We start from the raw sequence: 21,474 nt of genomic DNA, 5'->3' as shown, positions 1-21,474 counted from the left end.
ATAATGTACAAATCATATTGAAAAAGATTTTTACTGGTATATTGAACCTATGTAAACAAAAACAGGGCACATGACGAAGAATTGTGAGCCCTGTATCTTGCTTAAAGCTCATCGACGGGCACCCAAACTTTATGTGATCATTAGAAATGCATTCATAAAGCATTGTAAATAATAAAAACAGAAAAATAAAATTTGACCAAAATCGTGACCATGACCCTTTAATCTATCGACCGTGAACGACGGTTACAGAAATTGCTATGAATAATACAGCGCATCCATTTTTCCTAACAATATCTTGCAACCCATAGGTCAATCCTGAACCAAAGCAACCTGAGTCTTTTAAAATAATTAGGCCCTGAACGAGGATGATACATGTACATGCAACAGTGACACTTTTTCCGGAATATATCCGGCTCTAAAATTACCTGATTTTCTGTTTTTCCTGTTAAGAAAAGTCAAGTCAGAATGAGAATCTTGTCAATATTTTGGTGATTTCGTAACTTTACCAATCCAGGTAATTGCACTTTTTAAACACTGGTATTATATTTTATGAAGTTACGTTTATTGTTTGATAGAAGTCATTTTCAAACAAACACAAAGGAACTCGAAAGAAATTTATTGATCGTATGTTTTAGGCCTAATGTATGATGTTTCCTGTCAGTGTTTGATCATTTCAAAACATTTATCTTGGTATCTTAATGCATACCAGTCTAAATAAAAACTATATCAGTTTGATGAATGTAAAACTTTTAAATGATAATAGATGTTATATTGTTTAAATTGTGGCCTAATCTCATACATGTATTTATCGCATATACATGTACCCTTCAGCTGTTCAGCTGTTTATAGTTATTTAAAAAATAAATAATGTTGACGTGAATGAAAATAAATACCACACATTTCAATAGAAAAAAAAAACTGGAGTGTATAATTTTACCAGGGATATATATACTGTACTAATATATATCTAAGCCCCTGTTTTTTACATGATGTTATGAATTTATGGTATAAGACAAGAATGGAGGGTCCCATTATTGACTGTGTACCTTTTTATGATGACAACTTTTAAAATCTTCATGGGTTTTTTTTGTGAACATAATAAGCATAAGTAAAGAGACGATTTCAGTAATAAATTGCATAAAGAATTTAATGGTACCAATTGTTTTCATAGAATTTGCATATAAATAAGGTTAATTAGTAAAAAACTAGTGCACGTTTTTGTGTGCAATAAAAAAACAATTTTTTCAATGGGTGGCACTGTAGCTCCTAGGTCACCCATCCAGATTTTTTCAGACTGGTAGCTACAGACCTGCAGCTAATAATATACATGTAAGTTCAATATCAGTGTATTCCCCAGAAAATTTTTGATTCATGGGGGGGAGTTTGTCGCAGTAGATGCATGGTGCGGCGTTAAAGCGCCCACGCCGATTTGAAATCACTGCACGTAATAATAATATAACCATTTGATGAAGTGTACTACATGATATGTACTATAATTGATGCATTTTCATGAAATCTACATCAACAAGTATTATTTCAACTCATAATTTTTTTTGATACCTACAATATTCTGGGTTTTTTTCTGGCAAAACTAATAGCTTTTTTTTTCAAAATCAATTTTTTCAAGAGGCTGACAAGTTTTCACAAGAAATATAGATTCACAAGACAGTTCAGCATCAGCTTCTGCCCCATTCCTTTTTCTACATATTATATAGGCCTAGAGGAGATTTTTTTTGGGGGGGGGGTGAACAAGAAATAGGCAAAACAAGTCAAAATAATTCCAGCAAACTTGATTCAACCTATTCTGGACAGTTGATATTTCTTGTTTAAATTGGGGGGTTTATGTGAAAGTTTCTGTGATATATATCTTGACACCAGTCCCATTCCCCGTTTACATACAGGCATACTATATACGATGTTTCTAGTCATATGACATCGCTTCCGTGTATTAGCTGCAGTCAACTGTAGTTGTTTTTTCTTTATTGAGTACATTTTCTCGAGTTTCCAATATCCTTGCGGCAGGTAAACAGTTCAAGCATATTGAAACCAAGCTAACATCATCGAGTGAACATTGTGCTATTTTTAGATCTTGGAAAATCCACAACATTATATTAAAACAAGAAATAAGCACGCCTCTATTTATGCATTTATCACAGATTAATAAACTTGGTTTTAATATATCTCAATCATAAGCTATAAGTCCTTTAATCGTTAACCACGTGTGCCCCCTTGCTGAGATCGATCGCTCACTGCGGGTGCAAGCGGTTTTATGAAATTCAAGCGGAGAAATGACAATTTTCTATCTACTAATTATTGTTAAGATGTGAAATAATTGAAAAAGAATTTTGGTCTAAAATAACATGCATAGTGGGAAGCATGGCGACACTGTGTGATGCGGGGAACTTCAATGCATGGCGGTACCGCCATGCAAAAACGGCCAGGGGAAAACACTGAATATTGAAAATGTTGACAGTAAAAGTATGAATATATATTTGGACATTTTAACATAATTATTTAACTTCATGTACATTGATATTTAATGTTTGCTTACTGGGTATGGAAGTCCCTGAAAATTGACTTAATCTAAAGGTGAGTAATAGATGTTGTTCACCAACTGTATGCTGATGATTTTTATCAGAAATTATCCTTGTCTGCTTTTTGTTCTGAAACTGCAAAATGCATCTTGAGCATATCAACTTCTTTTATGTTTTTATTTACTTGTACCAATACACTGCTCAATGCTTCATTCATTATTGAAAAAGCTTACAATTATCAATAATACATGTTCCGACATTGATAATAAATGTACATGTATTAAAAGTGTTAACATACACATATACATGTATATAATATTGTTGTTTGTAGTATCATTGTTATATTTGTAGATCGTGTGTAATTCTTACTCTGTTCACTCATTATATAGTGATTGATATACCGTACAATGTATCCTGGCAAATAAATTTATCTTAATCTTTTTATATCACTTACACAAAAGATGGGATTATGAAGATTTTTGTCACCTGTCTGTCCACCCAGGCAGTGATATAACAATGCAGGGCTATCTCTTTTACTTTGTACATGCACATGTACCATATGTAAACACAAATTTTTGTACAGGTATATCATGTTATCAAAGACGTTCTGTGTAAACGATTCCAATGATCTGATTTCAGTTGGTAAATTGGATAGATGTTCAATTTACTGAAAAAGAAAATCTGAAAAAGTCTTACATATGCAAGATGTACAGGTCACCAGCCAAGATTACCCTGGTAATGCTTAGCTTAAAATTAAACCTTTTTCTGCGCTGTAGCTTTTTCAGTACTAAACATTCTGAAGAATCATAAATCATGGTGTTTAAAAGAGGATGTACAATATAGTCTGTCATTATTTAGATTGATGTTTTTAGGTTGGGGGAGCTAGGGGGTTGAGGTTTGAAAATAGGGGGATCGATACTAATTCACAAGTTAGTAAATTTTCATTTATTATCCATGCATTTAAGATTTGGGAAAGATTACATTTTTACATTATGATTTACTTTGAGAGTTGGAATTGCACCCACATACGTACATTGACTCTGTTAGAAGTTTGTATTGGATTACTTTTAATACCAGTATTTAGCAGCTGTAAATGATCTACAAACTCCATGTATATGCAGGCTAACAGTACATGTATTACACAAGTAAAAGATCTGATTGGGTTTTTAAGGTCACCTGAGTCACTATTGCAATTGGTCTCTGTCATCATCCATGGCTTCGTGCATCGTGTCAACAATTTTACATTTTTAACTTCTCTTTGAAAACTACATGGCCAATAGTTAATATTGTTGGTGTGAAGCATCTCTATGGTAAGAGGAATCTTAATTATGACATTCATGGCTTTACTACCCCTGGGGCCTCATCGGTGGGGCCAAACATGCAAAATAAGGCCAAATTTTCAAAAGTCTTCTCTATACTCCCACACATGTGGGGAAAAAACTAAATCCATAGTTATGATGTCCATGAAGCCCTACCAAAATTTGGAAATTCATGGCCCCTCTGTCAGGGTTTAAAACCTTAGTCCAGGGCCAATATGGCCACATAGTATAAAATCTTCAAAAATCTTTTTTTCTACTCCCATGTATATTTGAGAAAAACAAAATGCATAGTTATGATGTCCATGAACTCCGCTACAAAAATTGTGAAATTCATGGTCCCTGGGACAGGGGTTCAGACCCTAGGGTGGGGTCAATATGACCACCTAGTGAAAATGTATTGATTTAGACTAAGTAATGTTTTCTTCTATATCATCACAGCCATGGGAGATAAAGTCATGTTGTTATGTTCATACTCATACTGTTTTGATATTTAATTGTGAGATTCACTGCCCAGGCCTTGGGGCAGAAGATGAAGCTTTTCATTTGGGGGGAGGGGAGGGGGAGGCTGATAAATATGGTCATATATTGAACTTGTTTATTTTTAGGGTCATAGCTATGTGTCATCCATTGACAATTTTATTAATAACTTCATCTTGAAAACTACATGGTAAATTGTCACTTGGCAATATTTGATCAAATAAGTGTTCTAGCTATTTTAGGATTTATCTACTTTAATATCCTGTGCATTGTATACTCGTCTTGTAGGAACAAGCTGTATGCATTTTTTGGGCTTTATAAATAAAACTGAATATTATAAAAGATTGACAGTTAAAGGCCTGCAAGTTCCCCCCCCCCCCTTGAGTTTGAACCCAAACATTTGCAAAAAAATCAAATAATAAAACATGTCAATCTAGGGGTAAGGTACTCGGGTGATTGTCAAGGCCTGTGGGCCACTTATTTTAGATTCAAAAATTTGAAAACAGAAACTAAAAGTCTATTGTAATTGTTAATGTAGATAAAGCTATAATGATCGAATTGTTGTACTTCAATTATGGATACAACTGATATTTGAATTAAGATATGTAGAGACTAATGGGAGCACTAAGATTCCCATTTGAATTATACTGGTATATTTCTTAAAATATGCTATTTTTTCAACAAATGTGTGTTTTCTGACTGATCATTTAAATAAGTCAGTGGGCATATAGGCCTACATGTATAATACATTAAATCTGTGTTAAATTTATATATATTATAAATAAATTATTTTAAAGTTAATATTGTTCTCTTTAAAAAAAAAATGAACTTTTAAGTTTTCTCAAAACATTCTGAATTTTCAGTGATCGTATATATATTGCATATACGTATGTAAATGATGATAAGGAAGTTGATTACAAATAAAAGTATGTGTATTACTATGCATACATTCAAGTGACTTAGTTAAGTTTTCAGTTTGGTGTCATTTGTGCCCTATGCTGACAGATGTACATTTTTAAGCTTTTCAAAATTTTGGGGGCAGTTTTAAACATTGAATTCAGTGAAACTACATGATGAAGAATGTGCGTTTCATCAAAGTTACTAAACCTTATACAATTTCTGTTAAAATTTATATAACATCTTAACATACACAGATAAGTAGATTTAAGAGAACTGTATATACATATATCTGTAGTTTCCCTTTAGGACTGCTATTTTACAATGTTGTTTTTATCCATACATTTAGAATGTGTACAATGTCAATAAAGAGTCTGGTCATCGCTTTTGATAACAGACGAAGAGATTATTCCATTATTAATGTGTTTTTTGTCCAATGTACTTGTTAGACCAATGTGAACATTTTTACACATGAAAAATCTATCCTCAACTCATCTAAAAATATTTTGGTTATTCATTCATGAATTATAAAATAGATAAGCAGTTGAACCAAGTAGCCTGAAACTAGGGTAAATCCTCTTTTATATATAATTAGGGCAGTTATTGTTTGGTTGCTGAAGATTAAGTATGCCTGTTAAAAAATCAGGTTTTTTATGCCTTTAGTCATCATTTCTTTATCCCATATGAAATGAGCATCCATTACATCATCACAACTCCTGATTTCAATGATAATTTTCATATATGATCAAATTATGTATTGTATAATGTATAGCATGCTTGCATGACTATACAATAAGAAAATACAGAACTGGGGGAGATAAAATCATACAATATGGTTTTAAAATTGAGTTTTTGCACACATGTCTTATGATTTTTGGTAATTAGCTTTAAATCTATTAATTATTTTGAGCATTTTGATTCACAATCTATAGTACATCATTTTAATAAAATGATTTCTCTCAATTTCAGAACTACAGACTATGTAGGGATAGAGAATGGAAGCTGGTGACTATTTTGGGGAGACAGACCTTCTTCTTTCAGAACACATGGATGAATCATTAAGTAGGAACAATTCCAACATGCGACGGGAGGGAGCCAACGGGAATGTAGACGGACGATTTAGTGCTGTCAGTACCGATGACGAACTCTTGGACATCAGGACTGGAGCGTTGGAACACTGGCATGACTCCGACGAGGAAGAAATCGCTAAAAACCTCAGTTCTAGTAAGTCTTCATCGATGTTTTTATGTTTGTGATAAATAGAAAATTGGTTTAAGTTTGAAAATTATCATCAAGTGACAATACAACAACAGGTTTGAAAGAGGAAAATCATTTATTCATCTCAAAAACCATTTGAACACTCCGGTATATGGCACAATAATTCGTAGTGAGAATTATGTAGACCAACTTTAGAGTTTGTGAAACTCATGGTCAGAGATGCATTCTTTTGCTAATTCATGAAAGATGAGAAGGATGACGCAAAATAGATGAGAAAAAATGTCTGGAAGGAAAGACTTGCAAATTTACAGCCCCAAGGGAAAATCCTAATGAAGGTCCCACTACACGATGTCATGCTATTTTGTCATTCTGTTCTGATTGTCCCTCATTGACTGTTTCTGTTTCAATTACATCATGGGCAGCTGTAGAGTAGAAATTACCATTAAATTAATTGTCATCTGTGGGCATGCATGGCCTATGAAATGGACAGATAATTGTCAATTAAACATACCACACACATAAAGTCTGCAGAGGTCAACCAACACTCCTACTGCACAACACTGCAAAAGGTGGCAGAGAAAGAGAAAAGTTCTCTCATGGCTGCTAGGCTAAAACATGGATTTGTCATCAGTTCTTAAGAAAGGCTTTGCTTACCTGAATGTTCACTGAGGTGCAGTAACGAGAGTTCAATAGAACGTGACAGTCCTGTAACAGGTGCAGGTGGCTTGGACGCTGGGACAGCTAGAGTGCGTTGTTGGGGGGCCCCCTTTGGTCAGTGCTGATGTCGGCCACTGATCAACAACAGAAGGCTGAAGATGACTTGTCTACAATGGAGCGATTTACGGATCTTATTAGTGATATTATTACCACTGTCTCTGAACACAAGTCTGACTTGCTTGAAGAGACCTCTAGTATTACTACATGTATTGATAAAATTGCCGGTAAGTCACAATAATTATGTTAACTGATCAATGAGTAGGGTAAAAATTTACTTGTATAACAGTTTCTTCTGTTCCAATGTACACAAACACAACAGCTGGATCAACCTGTTCATGGATATTATACACTTATAGGTATTAAACAGTCATTTACTGTACTCTACTGTTTGAGTAAATGCATATTAATTACTGAATTAATTATTGTTTCATTTTAAATAAGAAGATTATGTTTAAATTGTTAAAAGTTTGAAGATAAGCAATTTTCATGTTTATTGAAATATTTTGTGCTCATATGTCTTTACTTAATACGAAATGGTGTAAAACAAATCTAAGTTGTATAATTATTGAAAAAACGTATTTTTCTCTATACCTTTATGGCTCTATGAGTATTTATAGATTTTTATTGATTATTTAAAGGAAATCTAACAAGTACAGTGGTACATGTACCTTCATATACCACATTTAACATAATCTCCAGTTAATTCGATAGCAGTATATTGGGGAGAGTTATTCATTATAATCAAATATTGATCTTATACATATACAAATGGTATAATATGTGCCCTCTGAAATACAGTTACAGTTATTAAAACAAAAGGTGTTTCTATGCAGATGTTAATGAATTTAGTTTCATAATTGTACTACATGTAATTCTGGCATAGAACATATAAGGTTGCTAAGTTTGAGAGAATATTACATGTTGTGAGAATGAATGCAGTCAAATTGTTATGTTTCATTTACTCATTCTCGTACAAAGTTGAAAAATGATTTAGATTTTTAATGAGAGATAAATTTGACAGTGAATACAAGTTTAGTAACAGGGTTGGATACAAGAATATCTGATGGACCAAGGGGGCATTAACCCTGGTAATTGTATGTATATAAGTTTTATACTATTTCATATAACAATAGTTTTGCCCTATGTTTATCCATACAGATTTAACAGGAAGGAGATATAGCATTCACTTCTCTTACCCAACCCCCAACCTACTCCAATTTACATGCCTTTCCCCTCCCATGATTATGAAGGAACAATTAAAACTTACCAGACATTTTCATGCAGCTGTAATATTTACAATGTACGTAATCCAGAAAAACATTAAGAACACATATACCGGTATGTCAGTGAAGTTCCTGTGTTTAAAAATAAGTTCATATGTATAATTACAATATCAGGATACAACCAGCTGAATGAGCTCTAGTTAAACGGGAATTGATAGAGGGTGAATATGATTACCATAGATAAAAGTTTTATGGATCGAGGGCAATTGTGTACCAGGCATAGATGATGCCTAACTGGGTATAATACATGTTCTGTTACTCCTAAGTCTGTAATATACAGGTGGACATATTTACTCCTGACCTATAGAACTCGATCCCAGGTAAAGCTGTGATTCTAATTTTCCTTTTTTCTGTGAATGAAAGGTAGTTTTATTTTACCTTGATTTTGAAAACATGCATTCTTCTTCTTGTGTACAAGTTAATGTGCTTAATCATGTTTGTGCCTCGGAGACATGACATGTTTCGTCCCCCAGTGCATTTAACGATTATTCTTTCATTATTTACCTGACACATTGAAGAAGTTTATGTTTTTGTCAATAATGTATTTACCGTAACAATAAACACAATTTACTTTATTACAGAGAGTCTTTGCTTTTGCATCTGTATATGCTGGTGATTTTCATTTTACAGAGAATATGGCATGTACAACAGGTCTGATCGTCTCATTTCAGGTTCTTCCAACCTCATGGACACCTTGGATGATCTTCCACCAGGGATTGGTCAGTATGAGGATTTCCACACCATTGATTGGCTGCGGGACATTGCCAGGGACCGCATGCGACACCGCCACATCATCAAAAAGAAACAAGAAGGCATCTGGGAGAAGATTAAGAGTGCCCACGATGCTTGGTCTGGATGGGTGTGTGTGCTACTCGTGGGCGTGGCAGCAGGTACATACCAGTTTACTTACATGTACAGTAACATGGTTATAGCGAACATGCGTATAATGAACTGATGCTTACAACAAAGTGATTTTCATTAGCCGAGACCTTATAACATGTTGTTAACTTGATGGATATAATGAATTATGTTTATAACGAAGTAAAATCGCCCATCCCTGGCACTTCATTATAGGTGTGTTTTACTGTACCAGTAAATGTATTCATATTGTAGTGTCATTTTTACACTTTTTGAATGTCATAGGTAAAGATAGGTGTATATAGGCATCTACATAGTCTATTCATCAGCATTTAATCTTTAAAGGTCAAGCATATCCCCTAAAAAGAAAATATCCTGAGAGAAGACGATAGAATTGTAAATCATGCATTCTGTATTGCCTCAGGAATTAAATTATTAATTGTACTTTTTACATGTAGCTTACCTTACATACTAGACCAAAACACTCATTCATTGGGACAGTATTTCAAGTGGAGAAACTAATTTGTCAATTAATTGTCATGCGAAACTCGCTTCAGTACAATCCATATACACTGACATTTTCCATGAATGAAAACACAATTACTTCAATAATTGCATTGAAAAGGAATTATATGTGTGTATTTGTCAATGCCCAGTATTACAATTGAAGGCAAATTTAATCATCCTAAACTGTAGATGCTGGTAGTAATAATGCTACATTGTTTGTGCATACAATGCTTTTAAACTAAATAGATTAATTGTGGAAAACTACACATGTACAAGTATTATCTAAATCAAGGATTTCAGAATTCCTCTTAGTATGCAAATAAATAATATTTACTTCCTTTTATTATATGTACTGGTATATAGTTACTGCAACATATTAAATAGTATACTTTTATTCCCCCCCCCAAGCAATATAGGGGGCTATTTTGATTGAGACCCTGATTGTAATATCTTTAATATGTGTGATTGACTGTCTAAAATATTGTTACGGGTGAATGACGCTGTTGTCAGTTTTCACATTGATCGAATCTCCTTTTAAACATATGAATGAAAATTGTAGAAAAATGAATTATGATATATAACTCTGTTTCATAAATGTTCTTGAGTTTTGATTAGATATACACTGTATGACATACATTAGTGATTCCAGTAAACATTCCATAATAGACCTACAGTGTATATTGTAGTTGCTCCCCCCAAATAGAGAATGACTTAAAATCCCTCATTCCAAAATGTTGTGTAATCTTTGTTACAAAATTAGAACTGCAAATGCACTTCATTACTCAGTTGAGTCTACCGCATTATCAAATATGATACAAAAATATCTCCATAGTAAATACTGCATGAAACCAGATGTTATCAAAGATCTTTCAAGCAGTTATATCATTTAGTAGCAACAAAACAATTAGAAAAAATTGTAACTTTGTTTACGTGTACATGTATTACATGTACCGATCTAAAATATCTGAGTAGCTCTATCTTCTTTTGTAAAACAATTCATTTGCCAGATTTGTACCTTTATATAGGTAAATAATATTATTTATATACATTTTTGCATATCTATTGTAATTTCCTTTTATAGATATACATGTAAACAGAAAATTCCTATATATTTCAAATCATTGGAATAAGATAAAACGAATATATTTGATTTTTGAAAATTAACATTGCCTCTATACTGACAAGGAGTGTCAGAAGAAATTAGAAACTATGTACATGTAAATATGGTTTTATGATTACTTTCATGAACTTTCATTTATACATGTAATCATATTGGATTTTTCGCAAATCAAATTTGCATAGTATATAAAATAAACTGTCATTCTTTCTGATAAACTCATTATTAATTTTCCGTATTTAATCTATTTATTAAAACAAAGGTATGCATCCATCAACTCTGTAATCAACTATAACGAGTATAAATAATTGTAGATACATGTTGATATGATACCTTGGTCCTTGTTTCTAATAAGATTCGATTTAGCACACACCCCCAGCATCATAATGGTGATTTACCTTACTAATCTTGAAATACAAATCACAAATTAAGCAAACACAAATGTCAAACTTGCATCGAACAAATTATATATCCATAATATTGAACTACAGTAGTTATCCTCTAAATCCTAGCTGTATTTGTCCACTATTACTAGAATTTTGTGATTGTTTGTAGGCCTCTGTGCGGGTATTATTGACATTGGCGCCACCTGGATGTCCGATCTGAAGGAAGGAATCTGTGCGGAGGCATTTTGGTTGAACCGCGAGCAGTGCTGCTGGTCCGTCAGTAATACAGACGCCAACGATGACTACTGTCAACAGGTTAATGCCGGGATTAATCAAATACTATACAGTAGAAGCACCAGAATTCATGGTGGCTCAATTTTCCTGGATTTTTTTGCTCCCCCTTACACAAGAATTAACATCCTCAATGAATTGTGAACATGTATTAGTTCATTAATGATTATACATGTATATCCACCAAAATACGTCCTCATGAACCTGAAAAAAAAAATTGACAATCCAAAGTTTGTCTATATGAATTTTAATGATTCCACAGTATGTACAATGACCAACACCAATTACCTACTTGTACCTTTTTCATGCATTTGTTCTTATGCTATATATTAGTATGACTGATACATTGTACAAATGTTCATTTATTAACTAGAAATTGGGTATATTTTTCCTTTCAGTGGAAAACCTGGTCAGAAATATTTGGAGGAAGCCGATCTGGGGCAGGTTCCTATGTGGTGACCTATTTTATATACATGCTGTGGGCCATTGTGTTCGCGATGCTGGCTGCCCTGTTCGTCAGGGTGTTCGCACCCTATGCCTGTGGATCTGGTATACCTGAGGTCAGCTCACCTTTACTTATGGAGGATGGATGGTCAACCAACTTATCATCAGATTTATTTTTACATTTTAAATCTTACATATTTGTCCACTACCTATCTTTTTTATAATTTGAAATATTTAAGTTTTAAAAGTTTTGAACTGTTATCTTTATACAGAGCTCTTCATATTAAGGAGATTCAAAGAGTCTAATAATGGCCACGAACATTTATCTTAATTAGATTAAAAGACATTGTGTTTTTTCTTTCCCAAGACAGCATAAAAATTGATTTTTGTACAATTGTTTATTGTAGATAAAAACGATATTGAGCGGTTTCATCATTCGAGGCTACTTAGGGAAGTGGACCTTGCTGACAAAGTCAGTAGGAATGATGCTGGCAGTATCTGCTGGACTGAGTTTAGGGAAGGAGGGACCATTTGTTCATGTAGCCAGCTGCTGCGGAAATGTCTTCTCCTATCTTTTTCCAAAATATGGCACAAATGAGGCCAAAAAGAGAGAGGTGGGTCTTTGATAAATTTTTACAGGTCATTAAGTCCAGGCTATTCTTAGGAAATTTTAGATTTTAAACAGCACAGAAAACATGCATTAATTCAGACTTTTAATAAATAATGTTTTGCTTGTATTTGTGTTCAAGACATCTGCTATCCGTATAACAGTATAACACATCTGATACCAGATTTACTGAAAGAAAATAGTAATCAGGGAATAAAGATAGTCAATGTGTGTTTTATATTTTAGATTTTATCTGCTGCATCAGCTGCAGGAGTTAGTGTTGCCTTTGGGGCCCCCATAGGAGGAGTGCTCTTTAGTTTAGAGGAGGTACATAGTCTCTCATAACAAATTTCTGCTGTGTTGAACTTTGATTGATATATTATTGATAGTGTATATTCTTAATTCAAATAACAATTCATGTTTTTCTGTGTTTAGGTTAGCTACTATTTTCCACTGAAAACATTGTGGCGTTCATTCTTCTGTGCTTTGGCTGCTGCATTTGTTCTGAGGTCAATCAATCCATTTGGAAATGACCATCTAGTCATGTTTTACGTGGAATATAATGAACCATGGTATATACAGGAGTTAATTCCCTTTGTGCTTATTGGCGTTTTGGGGGTAAGTGCCTTTATTTCATATATTGATTCTGTCTTGTTCTTTTATCTTGGAAAGGGATTTATTCAGTAACTATATTGTGTTCCATTATGAGGATATAATTCTTTCTCTTTTGCCTAGAAAACATTTAATGATTTTTTTAATACATTGCAGGGTCTATATGGAAGTTTCTTTATAAAAGCAAACATTGCATGGTGCAGATACAGAAAAAATTCAAAATTAGGAAATTACCCAATAATAGAGGTAAGCTTAATAAATAGATCTGACATTGATTGCTGTACCATGTACTGTAGCATTTCTGTGTCAAAAACATGGAGATAATTTAGGCTTCCACCACTCCCTTGATCATTTGTTGTGTTTATCAATTTCTGACTAGTAATGGTAGCATTCGATTACACCTTTGTTTAGACATGTGAATTAACTAGTTTGTCCTTATTTCACAGGTTCTTGTTGTCACCTTTGTCACAGCTCTTCTGAGTTATCCAAACCAATACACAAGGTCAGTACCTCATGAAGCTAATAAATTATAAAAAACACAAAAAGAGTTTGATTTTAAAATGCTTTGATCAAGAGACTGATATAAGTTATTGTGTTGCTTAGGTTAAATACCAGTGAGTTGATAAAGATGTTGGTGGGGCGTTGTGGACCAGAGGACGATACAGATCTGTGGTAGGATTTTTTTTTCACTGTTGAATTTTTACTCCTCTGCTAATTGTAAATGCAAATTAAAAAATAGGGTTACTTAAGTAAAAATATCTTAAGTGTGTAGAAGAATATATTTTAAAAAGTTACAGTGGCATAGCATAGAATAGTAATTTTGTATTCTATTAGGTATTAAATGGCTAGGATATGAGAATGAAAAGCATGTACCGGTACTTGTGTAAGAGTATACATATGTCAAGATGAACCAAAGTTAATAGTGTAACATGCTACATATAGTAATTTTGTAAGGGCATATTAATCATAATCTTATGGTTACAATAGAAAAGATAGAAGTCTAATAGTGTGATAAACATTTATTTTTGTAATACATTTAATCTTACGATTACAAGAGGAAAGATGGAAGTGTAGTAGTGTTGTAAACTTTTACTTTAAATTGTAATACTGTTTTTCAATGGATTGGTTGCAGTGATTACAAGAGGAACTACAGTTCCCACATGCTGAATCAGACCTCTCTGAAGACGATGACCTCAAGCACTGTCATTGGAGACGGCGTCTACAAGGCCTTATGGATGCTGGCTCTTGCTCTTGTGTTCAAAGGAATCATCACCGTTTTCACTTTTGGCATAAAAGTAAATACACATACATGTACATGTAATCCCACATGATTTGAAATTGAATATTCATTGATGCAAATTATTCTTTGAGATACAGTACATTGTAATGTAGTGTTTTTTATACACTTGATATTGTAGATTCCATGTGGGTTGTTCATTCCTAGCATGGCTGTTGGTGCAATCATGGGAAGAATGATTGGAATTGGTGTGGAACAAATAGTGGTGTAAGTATTTTGAAAACATTTAAAACTTCTAAAGGGATTTTTGGCTAAAGAAATTACATCTACCTATGTATGCTTCAACATTTTGGAATTGCATGTACAAATTTTTACTAATTATTAGTTCTCTTGATATCTCTTTATTATCAGTGCAAACCATGACAACCCTTTCTTTGAGAATATGTGCGAGTCAAAACAGTTTTGTAGAATCACCCCTGGTCTGTACGCCATGGTCGGGGCTGCAGCTGCCTTAGGGGGAGTGACTCGAATGACAGGTGGGTAATGATGGTCACAGTGAGCTGCTGTATACAGGTTAATTGTCTTTGCACCAATTTTATTCTAAACCCAGCTTTCATTGTCAGTGGGCAAATTTAAAATGACATTTATAGCAAATTTTGAGGTATCGCTCTAATTTCAGTGTTGTCAGAATTTTGATAAATAATAACGATATTATGATGTATGTACAATTTAATACTAATGCTTCTGTACCATGTTAGATTTCTTTTTTTCTCTTTTCCCCAGTCTCACTGGTGGTGATCATGTTTGAGTTGACAGGGGGACTGCAGTACATTGTCCCCCTCATGGTCGCAAGCATGACCAGCAAGTGGGTCGGCGACGCTCTTGGAAAAGAGGGAATGTATCCTTGAAATCTTAAATGCTTTATGTGGAATGGCTAAAAAAAGCTGAAGCAGTAGAAAAATCATTTGAGGAATATTGGCTTTAAAACTTTAGGGGCTCTGTTTCTGAGCTTGCAAGACAGGGTTGTTTAATACCTTTCATTATAGAGAATGTATAAAGTTTGAACTGTAAGTTATTGTTCATGTAAGCAGACGTGCTGTTTTATGATTCACCTTGACAAGAACAGATATGATGCTCACATACTGTTAAATGGGTATCCGTACCTGGACAGCAAAGAAGAATTCACCCACACGACGCTGGCGTCTGATGTCATGAGACCCAGGTATGACCTACTTTACAGATCTGTGTAGTGTTTACTGTAATACTTTGTCAGTGTGTCTGTAGCACTCTCTGTTTTATTGGTCCACTTTGTTTGCCATGATTTATAATTTGTTGTCCAATGTTTTACAAGATGTGCGCGGTATGGATCAGCAGTGTAAGTTATGTGTACTCGTTTGAACGGGAATGTTGTTGTTTACTCCTGTAACTCATAGCACAGCTATAAATGTGTTTGAATTTATTTTGTATAAAAATTGAATTTGATGTGCAAATTTTTATTGTTCAATTTGTAATGTGTTCAGTTTGGGTTTATATTCACAAAATGTTTATCGCATGATGCATGGTATTTCCAAATTCTTGTTTCTATACAAAATAAAAGCTAATTTTATTATTAAAATACATGTAGCAATTAAATATCACATGTACATATAAAGATTAAATTTTTATCTTCAAGTAACTGATAGTTATATATTTTACTTTGAAATTGCTTTTCCTTAATGAAATCATAGTGTGGTACTTCCACCTAATACATGTACTACATTATAGCTTGATAATTACTCAGTGTTGGATTTGTAGTGAGCTCAGGTGCTTCTTTAAAAAAAATATGTATAGATTCAATGCAGGGATAATTTGTTAGTGTGGGCTTTTTAGATGGTATAATCTTAGAAAAAAAATTCAGTGATGATTTTGGTGAATTACTTCACGTGTGATAAGTTTTCATACCGGTATCAATGATACAATATGTAACAGATTCCATGTTCCAGCATTCATTTACAGTATTGTTAATACATGTAGGAAACATACAATGAACTCATTTTGAATGGTAGAATTTTGAACTTCATAAAACATTTTCGGCTCACTTAGACTTTTAAGGCATGGGAAATACTATAACTGCATAATGAGATTTTTATTGCAACAGTTTACCGCTTTTTACCAGATTTTTTCACTTTTTTCACTTGAATATGATATCTTGTATTGAAAACTTGAAAATTTCGCCCTTAAATTGTTGCTACGGTATATCATCTGAATTTTTTTTTGCACTTCTATTCTAGATTGATTTTCATTTTACTTATATAAACATCCTTTAATTTTTTAATATTTATTAATACAACATGGTTTTTCACTGTTGAACTTTAATTCTTCTTTCATCTTTCTTATTTAAATAAATTGACATATCATATTTCTGTTTTTCTAAAGAAAAATATTTTAAAAGGTAAAATGTACATGAAATGTTATCTCCCTTGTCAATTTTTGGTTTACTTAGAGAGTTTAATATACCTTCAGCATTAAATCATGCAAATAATAGGAAAAATCATGATATTCAGAAAGCTTTTTATTTCAAATCAAACAGTGCCTACTGAAAAAATTATGCATTAAGTGCAAAAAGGTCATGAAAAAATTTATGCAGCCTATCACAGATTTTTTTTCTCAATATTTCTGTTCCATCTGATCATTGTGCATACTTCAAAGCAATATTTGATGTAATTATTTTGCTAAATTAAAAATACTGTCAACAAATGCCAATTACATGTAAATGTGCCATAACTCAGAGTGATGAACAATGACCCCCCCCCCCTTTTTTTTTTCTTCGTATTTTTTTAAGTATGTTATGTCTACAGATTTCAATGATATTCTTCTTGAGAAAATCTTTATACAACAATATTGAAGAGAGAGCTACTTAAATAAAAGTTGGTGCAAAAAAGATTTGAATATTTAAAATATGGTCCAAATAAAGAAAGAGTTAAAATGCAATTGTGTTTAAAATTGTTGCTTGTTTGTGTTCTGGTGTACTTTTGTATTTATGTTAATGATCACAATTAAATTGAAAAAATACTTCACTCCTGCTGAACACTTGTACTTTCATATATACCTGAAGTTTTTCAGAAATGATGCTTTTTATAAAACATATGTATCACATTTACCGTAATCAATAATTCATGCTTAGACACTTATTTAATCCGTTGATTTTTTCTAATATTTATATGATAACTCACCAACATCATGCTTTAATGAAATTTAAATAAATATGGGGTGCCATTGAACTATCCATTATTACATGTGATAGTACACCTGTACTGATTGTACACCTGTCCTGATTACATTACAGGAGAAATGACCCTCCATTGAGCGTCATCACGCAAGACTCCATGACTGTAGAAGAAGTGGGTAAGTTCAGAGGAAAATCGTCGGAAGTCCATACAATACATAACATCATCATAAAGTATACATTAAAACAATACTTTTTGTAAGGCTTACTAAAAATGAAAAGCATTTTGGCAAGATCCACACAGAATATGACAGTATAACAGAAATAGGACTATGAAGAGCCATCAAACTCTAATACAGCGTAGATGTATTAATGTATGAAAGGTGTACATGCACACACAACATTTCAATTAAAAATGCACATGTACATTCATAGTATCATGAATTACTAGTACCGTGAAAAAAACCTTTGTGTTTTATTGTAATGCATTTTTTAACAATAATTTAATCATGTTTATTTTACTTATCCAGACCATGTTCTGAAATCAACTTCTCACAATGGATTTCCAGTGATTGTTTCTCGAGAATCTCAGTACCTCGTGGGTTTTGTTCTCAGACGAGATCTTAATCTTGCTTTATGTGAGTGTTATTATAAAATAATTTGAGACATACCATATTGTAAATCATCTCAATAAAACTTTTAATGAAATTGGCTAAATATTCTTCCATAATTAAAAAATTAATATTTTTTTTCTTCAGATGTTCATATAGATCTGGAAAATCTACATGTAGACATGCAAAATTATGTTGTTATTTATTATATTGTGTTATGTATCAATTATTTGTATTTCTTTTCTCTATTTTTACAGCCAATGCACTGAAAAACCAAGATGGTATTGTGTATAACTCCATTGTATATTTCACAAATCATGTCACAGAAAACCCTAATGGCCCTGCTCCTCTGAAGCTGAGGAAAATCATTGATATGGTAAAAATAACATTTAATATACCGCGTTAATTAGTAAAATGCAAAGTTGTAAGAGAATTTAGATTTTGTTTTAATATGAGGAAAATCATAGATAAGGTAAACATAACATCTGATATACTGCAATAGTTGTTTGATATTGTTGAATATAGAATTTAAGTTAATATTGTAATATATATGATGTTAAGAAAGTCATTTGAATATAAATTGTGTACAGAAATTTGACCCGTGCTTATTGTTTTCAGGCCCCAGTTACGATAACGGACCAGACTCCTATGGAGATGGTGGTAGAAATGTTCAGAAAACTGGGACTCCGACAGACATTGGTCACACACAAAGGGTAAGTTATTGAAAAGGTTAGGAACCAACAGTTCTCGTCACCTATTGAGGCAATAGAATCAGACCAACTGTGGGTTTACGCTGATGCTTTTGATTAAAACGTATTGGTTTTTATAAATCTGCATGTTGAGAGTTTTAGGAAAAAACAAAGCTTTGTAAAAAAGGATAATCAACTGATTGCAAAGTTATTTCCTTTTTCCCACAGCTCTTTTTATGATTACATATAATGTATCTGAATATATGGAACTCCAAAGTTCAAGTGTAATCTTTGTATATGGAAAAGATAATAAAAAATATTGAGGTCCATTTAACAGCACTTGGTTGTATTCCATACGTACTTCCCAAAGCAATACCTGTACACCCTTTATTTGTATTATTTTGTTGTTATATGTATTGTAGGAGATTACTGGGAATTCTCACAAAGAAAGACGTCCTCCGTCACATAGCTCATCTAGAGAACCAGGACCCCGAGTCCATCCTATTCAACTAGTTCATTCCGTGTCGTCTGTAGCAAATTAATGTCTAGATAAACATTCGATTTAGTTAAACAGTCATGCAGATGTATACAAAGTGCGATAGATTCGTCTCAAACTCTAGCAGTGTGGATCCAGTGGGTGGCTGTGTGTGAAATATGAAGTTATTCTGCATTAAGATTCATTTAATAAGTCTTTTTGACTGACAAGGTAACATTTTAAGTCATTTTATGTGAGCGTTTGTGTTTGTATGCAAATTTAAGTTATAGTGTGACACTTATGTATCCTCGTTTGTTATGAACTCCATAATGTGATATTTTGTTAAGTGTTTACTCATTTCATTCTTCTACAGAACTAAATTTATATATGTATATTTATGAATCTCCAAGAGATTTCATTCTGTTGTTATAATGATACATGTGTATGTAGTAGCTGTCACAATTGATGACCACAGCTTATGTAAGCAGATATCTGTCGTTAAAAAAACACCTCATGGTCTATTTTATACATGGATTTAAATTCTATAGCAAAGTATTTGAAATTTTTCCTCTCCCATGATTTTTTCAAACACTCCATCAATGGGTTTTGGTTGGTTTTTTTGTTTTTTGTTTTTTTTGGGGGGGTGACTTAGTAAGAGCATTCTGTACAAAACCAAATGTTGGAAACTTACAACTAAACTCACTTAAGCTACATGTAGTCTGCTGCTGGGTCACCAGCAATGTACAATATTTTGATTTCTTTCTACCTCAACCTGTTAGATGATGTTATTATTTTAATGTTATCAATAGAGAAATAGCAAATTCGGGTTTTTTAAAATACATTTTGTTCAACAGGAAATTTATTTCAAAATTTTCCTGTTTATATAAATATATGTAAATTTAATCAAAATAAATTAATATTTTTTTTTCATATTTGTAGCATTACCTATTCTTTGTTTAGTTAATGATGCAGAATAATGAGAAACTGAAACATCTTTGGCAGATTTAACTCCCCCGAAACATTTGTCTATCGCCAAAATGCATTTAGATATAGCTTATCTTGAATTTGTCAAAGTGCATCTAAATACACTTTCTTATAAAATTTAGAAATGATTTGAAATCTAGAGAAAATTTTTATGATTTGTTTTGTGATATATTTATGATGCCTCTGGCCAAAGAAATCTGTGAATTTGAAGTCAATACCAGACGTCTGTTACTGCTGGGCTAGTTCTTGTTTTGATTGTGTGCATCTTGGCTCACTAATGTTAACTCTTATATATTGTTCATGTATCGCTTTGTACATGTTATATGATCAAATAAACAAGGACCTGTATCAAAGACATTTTCTGTTGTCATAATAGTTTTAAAATGAGGTCAAGAGAAAAATCTTTACCTCAACATCATTCAATAAGTGCATACAGGCAACACTACTGTATATAGAGGAAGATTTAAAAAAGAGATTTCACTGAACTTTTATAGTTTACACGTTTTTGGATTGGAAGAGAATTTTAGGGGATATCTAAAATAAATTCATTACCAGTAAGCTCAGCATGAAACTGCAGTGCTCGCTGATTGTAAAATGTTCACCAAAAGATTCTTTAATTTTGACTCTTGAAAGCAATGAGTGAGCAATAACAGCTGAAGGAAGTTCAACTTACTTCAACTGTACCATGATCATAAAACTATGCATGCTGATTGGCTAGTTTGATGACATCTATCACAGAGAAAACAAAATACACAAATATTCAATGAGAGATACTGATTTAATTCTGGAATTCTATTAGTAAAAAGACAGACAAAAATAAATAGTAAAATACTTGCACAGGGCATGAGAAAATTGTAACATTTTTAATCTCTTATATAAATATTCAACAACTGAGGTACAAATTGTGAAATACCTTGCCACAAATTTGTGAAACATTATTTTATACAAACTGACCTGAGATATTAGAAGAAATATGAACACCTTGTTATTAAAAGAATTCTTTGAA

At 32.7% G+C, this 21,474-nt stretch overlaps 1 protein-coding gene and 1 long non-coding RNA gene across 7 annotated transcripts; one reads left to right on the top strand and one right to left on the bottom strand.

Annotated features, from left to right (window-relative positions):
* The first annotated feature begins 393 nt into the window (after positions 1–393).
* Positions 394–20,825, top strand: LOC105321555 (H(+)/Cl(-) exchange transporter 4). 5 transcript variants are annotated; one of them, XM_011419881.4, is made up of 22 exons: positions 394–514; positions 6,269–6,451; positions 9,117–9,335; positions 11,483–11,628; positions 12,003–12,164; positions 12,456–12,662; positions 12,902–12,982; positions 13,091–13,273; positions 13,424–13,513; positions 13,714–13,769; positions 13,871–13,939; positions 14,400–14,562; positions 14,686–14,771; positions 14,916–15,040; positions 15,288–15,402; positions 15,631–15,726; positions 15,856–15,879; positions 17,830–17,888; positions 18,240–18,347; positions 18,578–18,696; positions 18,939–19,033; positions 19,432–20,825. In XM_011419881.4, exons 2-22 carry the CDS (start codon positions 6,274–6,276, stop codon positions 19,520–19,522), a joined length of 2,472 nt encoding a protein of 823 aa, XP_011418183.3. In that variant the 5' UTR covers positions 394–514; positions 6,269–6,273; the 3' UTR covers positions 19,523–20,825. The 5 variants fall into 5 exon arrangements, with proteins under 5 accessions (XP_011418183.3, XP_011418180.3, XP_011418182.3 ...); XM_011419878.4 differs by having other exon boundaries at positions 402–514; positions 6,197–6,451; XM_066076848.1 differs by lacking the exon at positions 394–514 and adding an exon at positions 2,568–2,589 and having other exon boundaries at positions 6,197–6,451.
* LOC105321557 (uncharacterized) lies at positions 6,542–8,579 on the bottom strand. 2 transcript variants are annotated; one of them, XR_898982.4, is made up of 5 exons: positions 8,430–8,579; positions 7,438–7,491; positions 7,100–7,269; positions 6,957–7,005; positions 6,542–6,867 (listed from the first exon to the last, which is right to left on the bottom strand). It is a non-coding gene; the product is annotated as an uncharacterized lncRNA (long non-coding RNA). The 2 variants fall into 2 exon arrangements; XR_010711218.1 differs by lacking the exon at positions 7,438–7,491.
* Positions 20,826–21,474: the final 649 nt, after the last annotated feature.

This window comes from Magallana gigas, chromosome 2 (assembly GCF_963853765.1).
Source record: "Magallana gigas chromosome 2, xbMagGiga1.1, whole genome shotgun sequence".
In the NCBI taxonomy this organism is placed as follows: Eukaryota; Metazoa; Mollusca; class Bivalvia; order Ostreida; family Ostreidae; genus Magallana; species Magallana gigas.
Note: the sequence above shows the minus strand (reverse complement) of the source record. Positions and strands in the feature narration are given on the sequence as shown.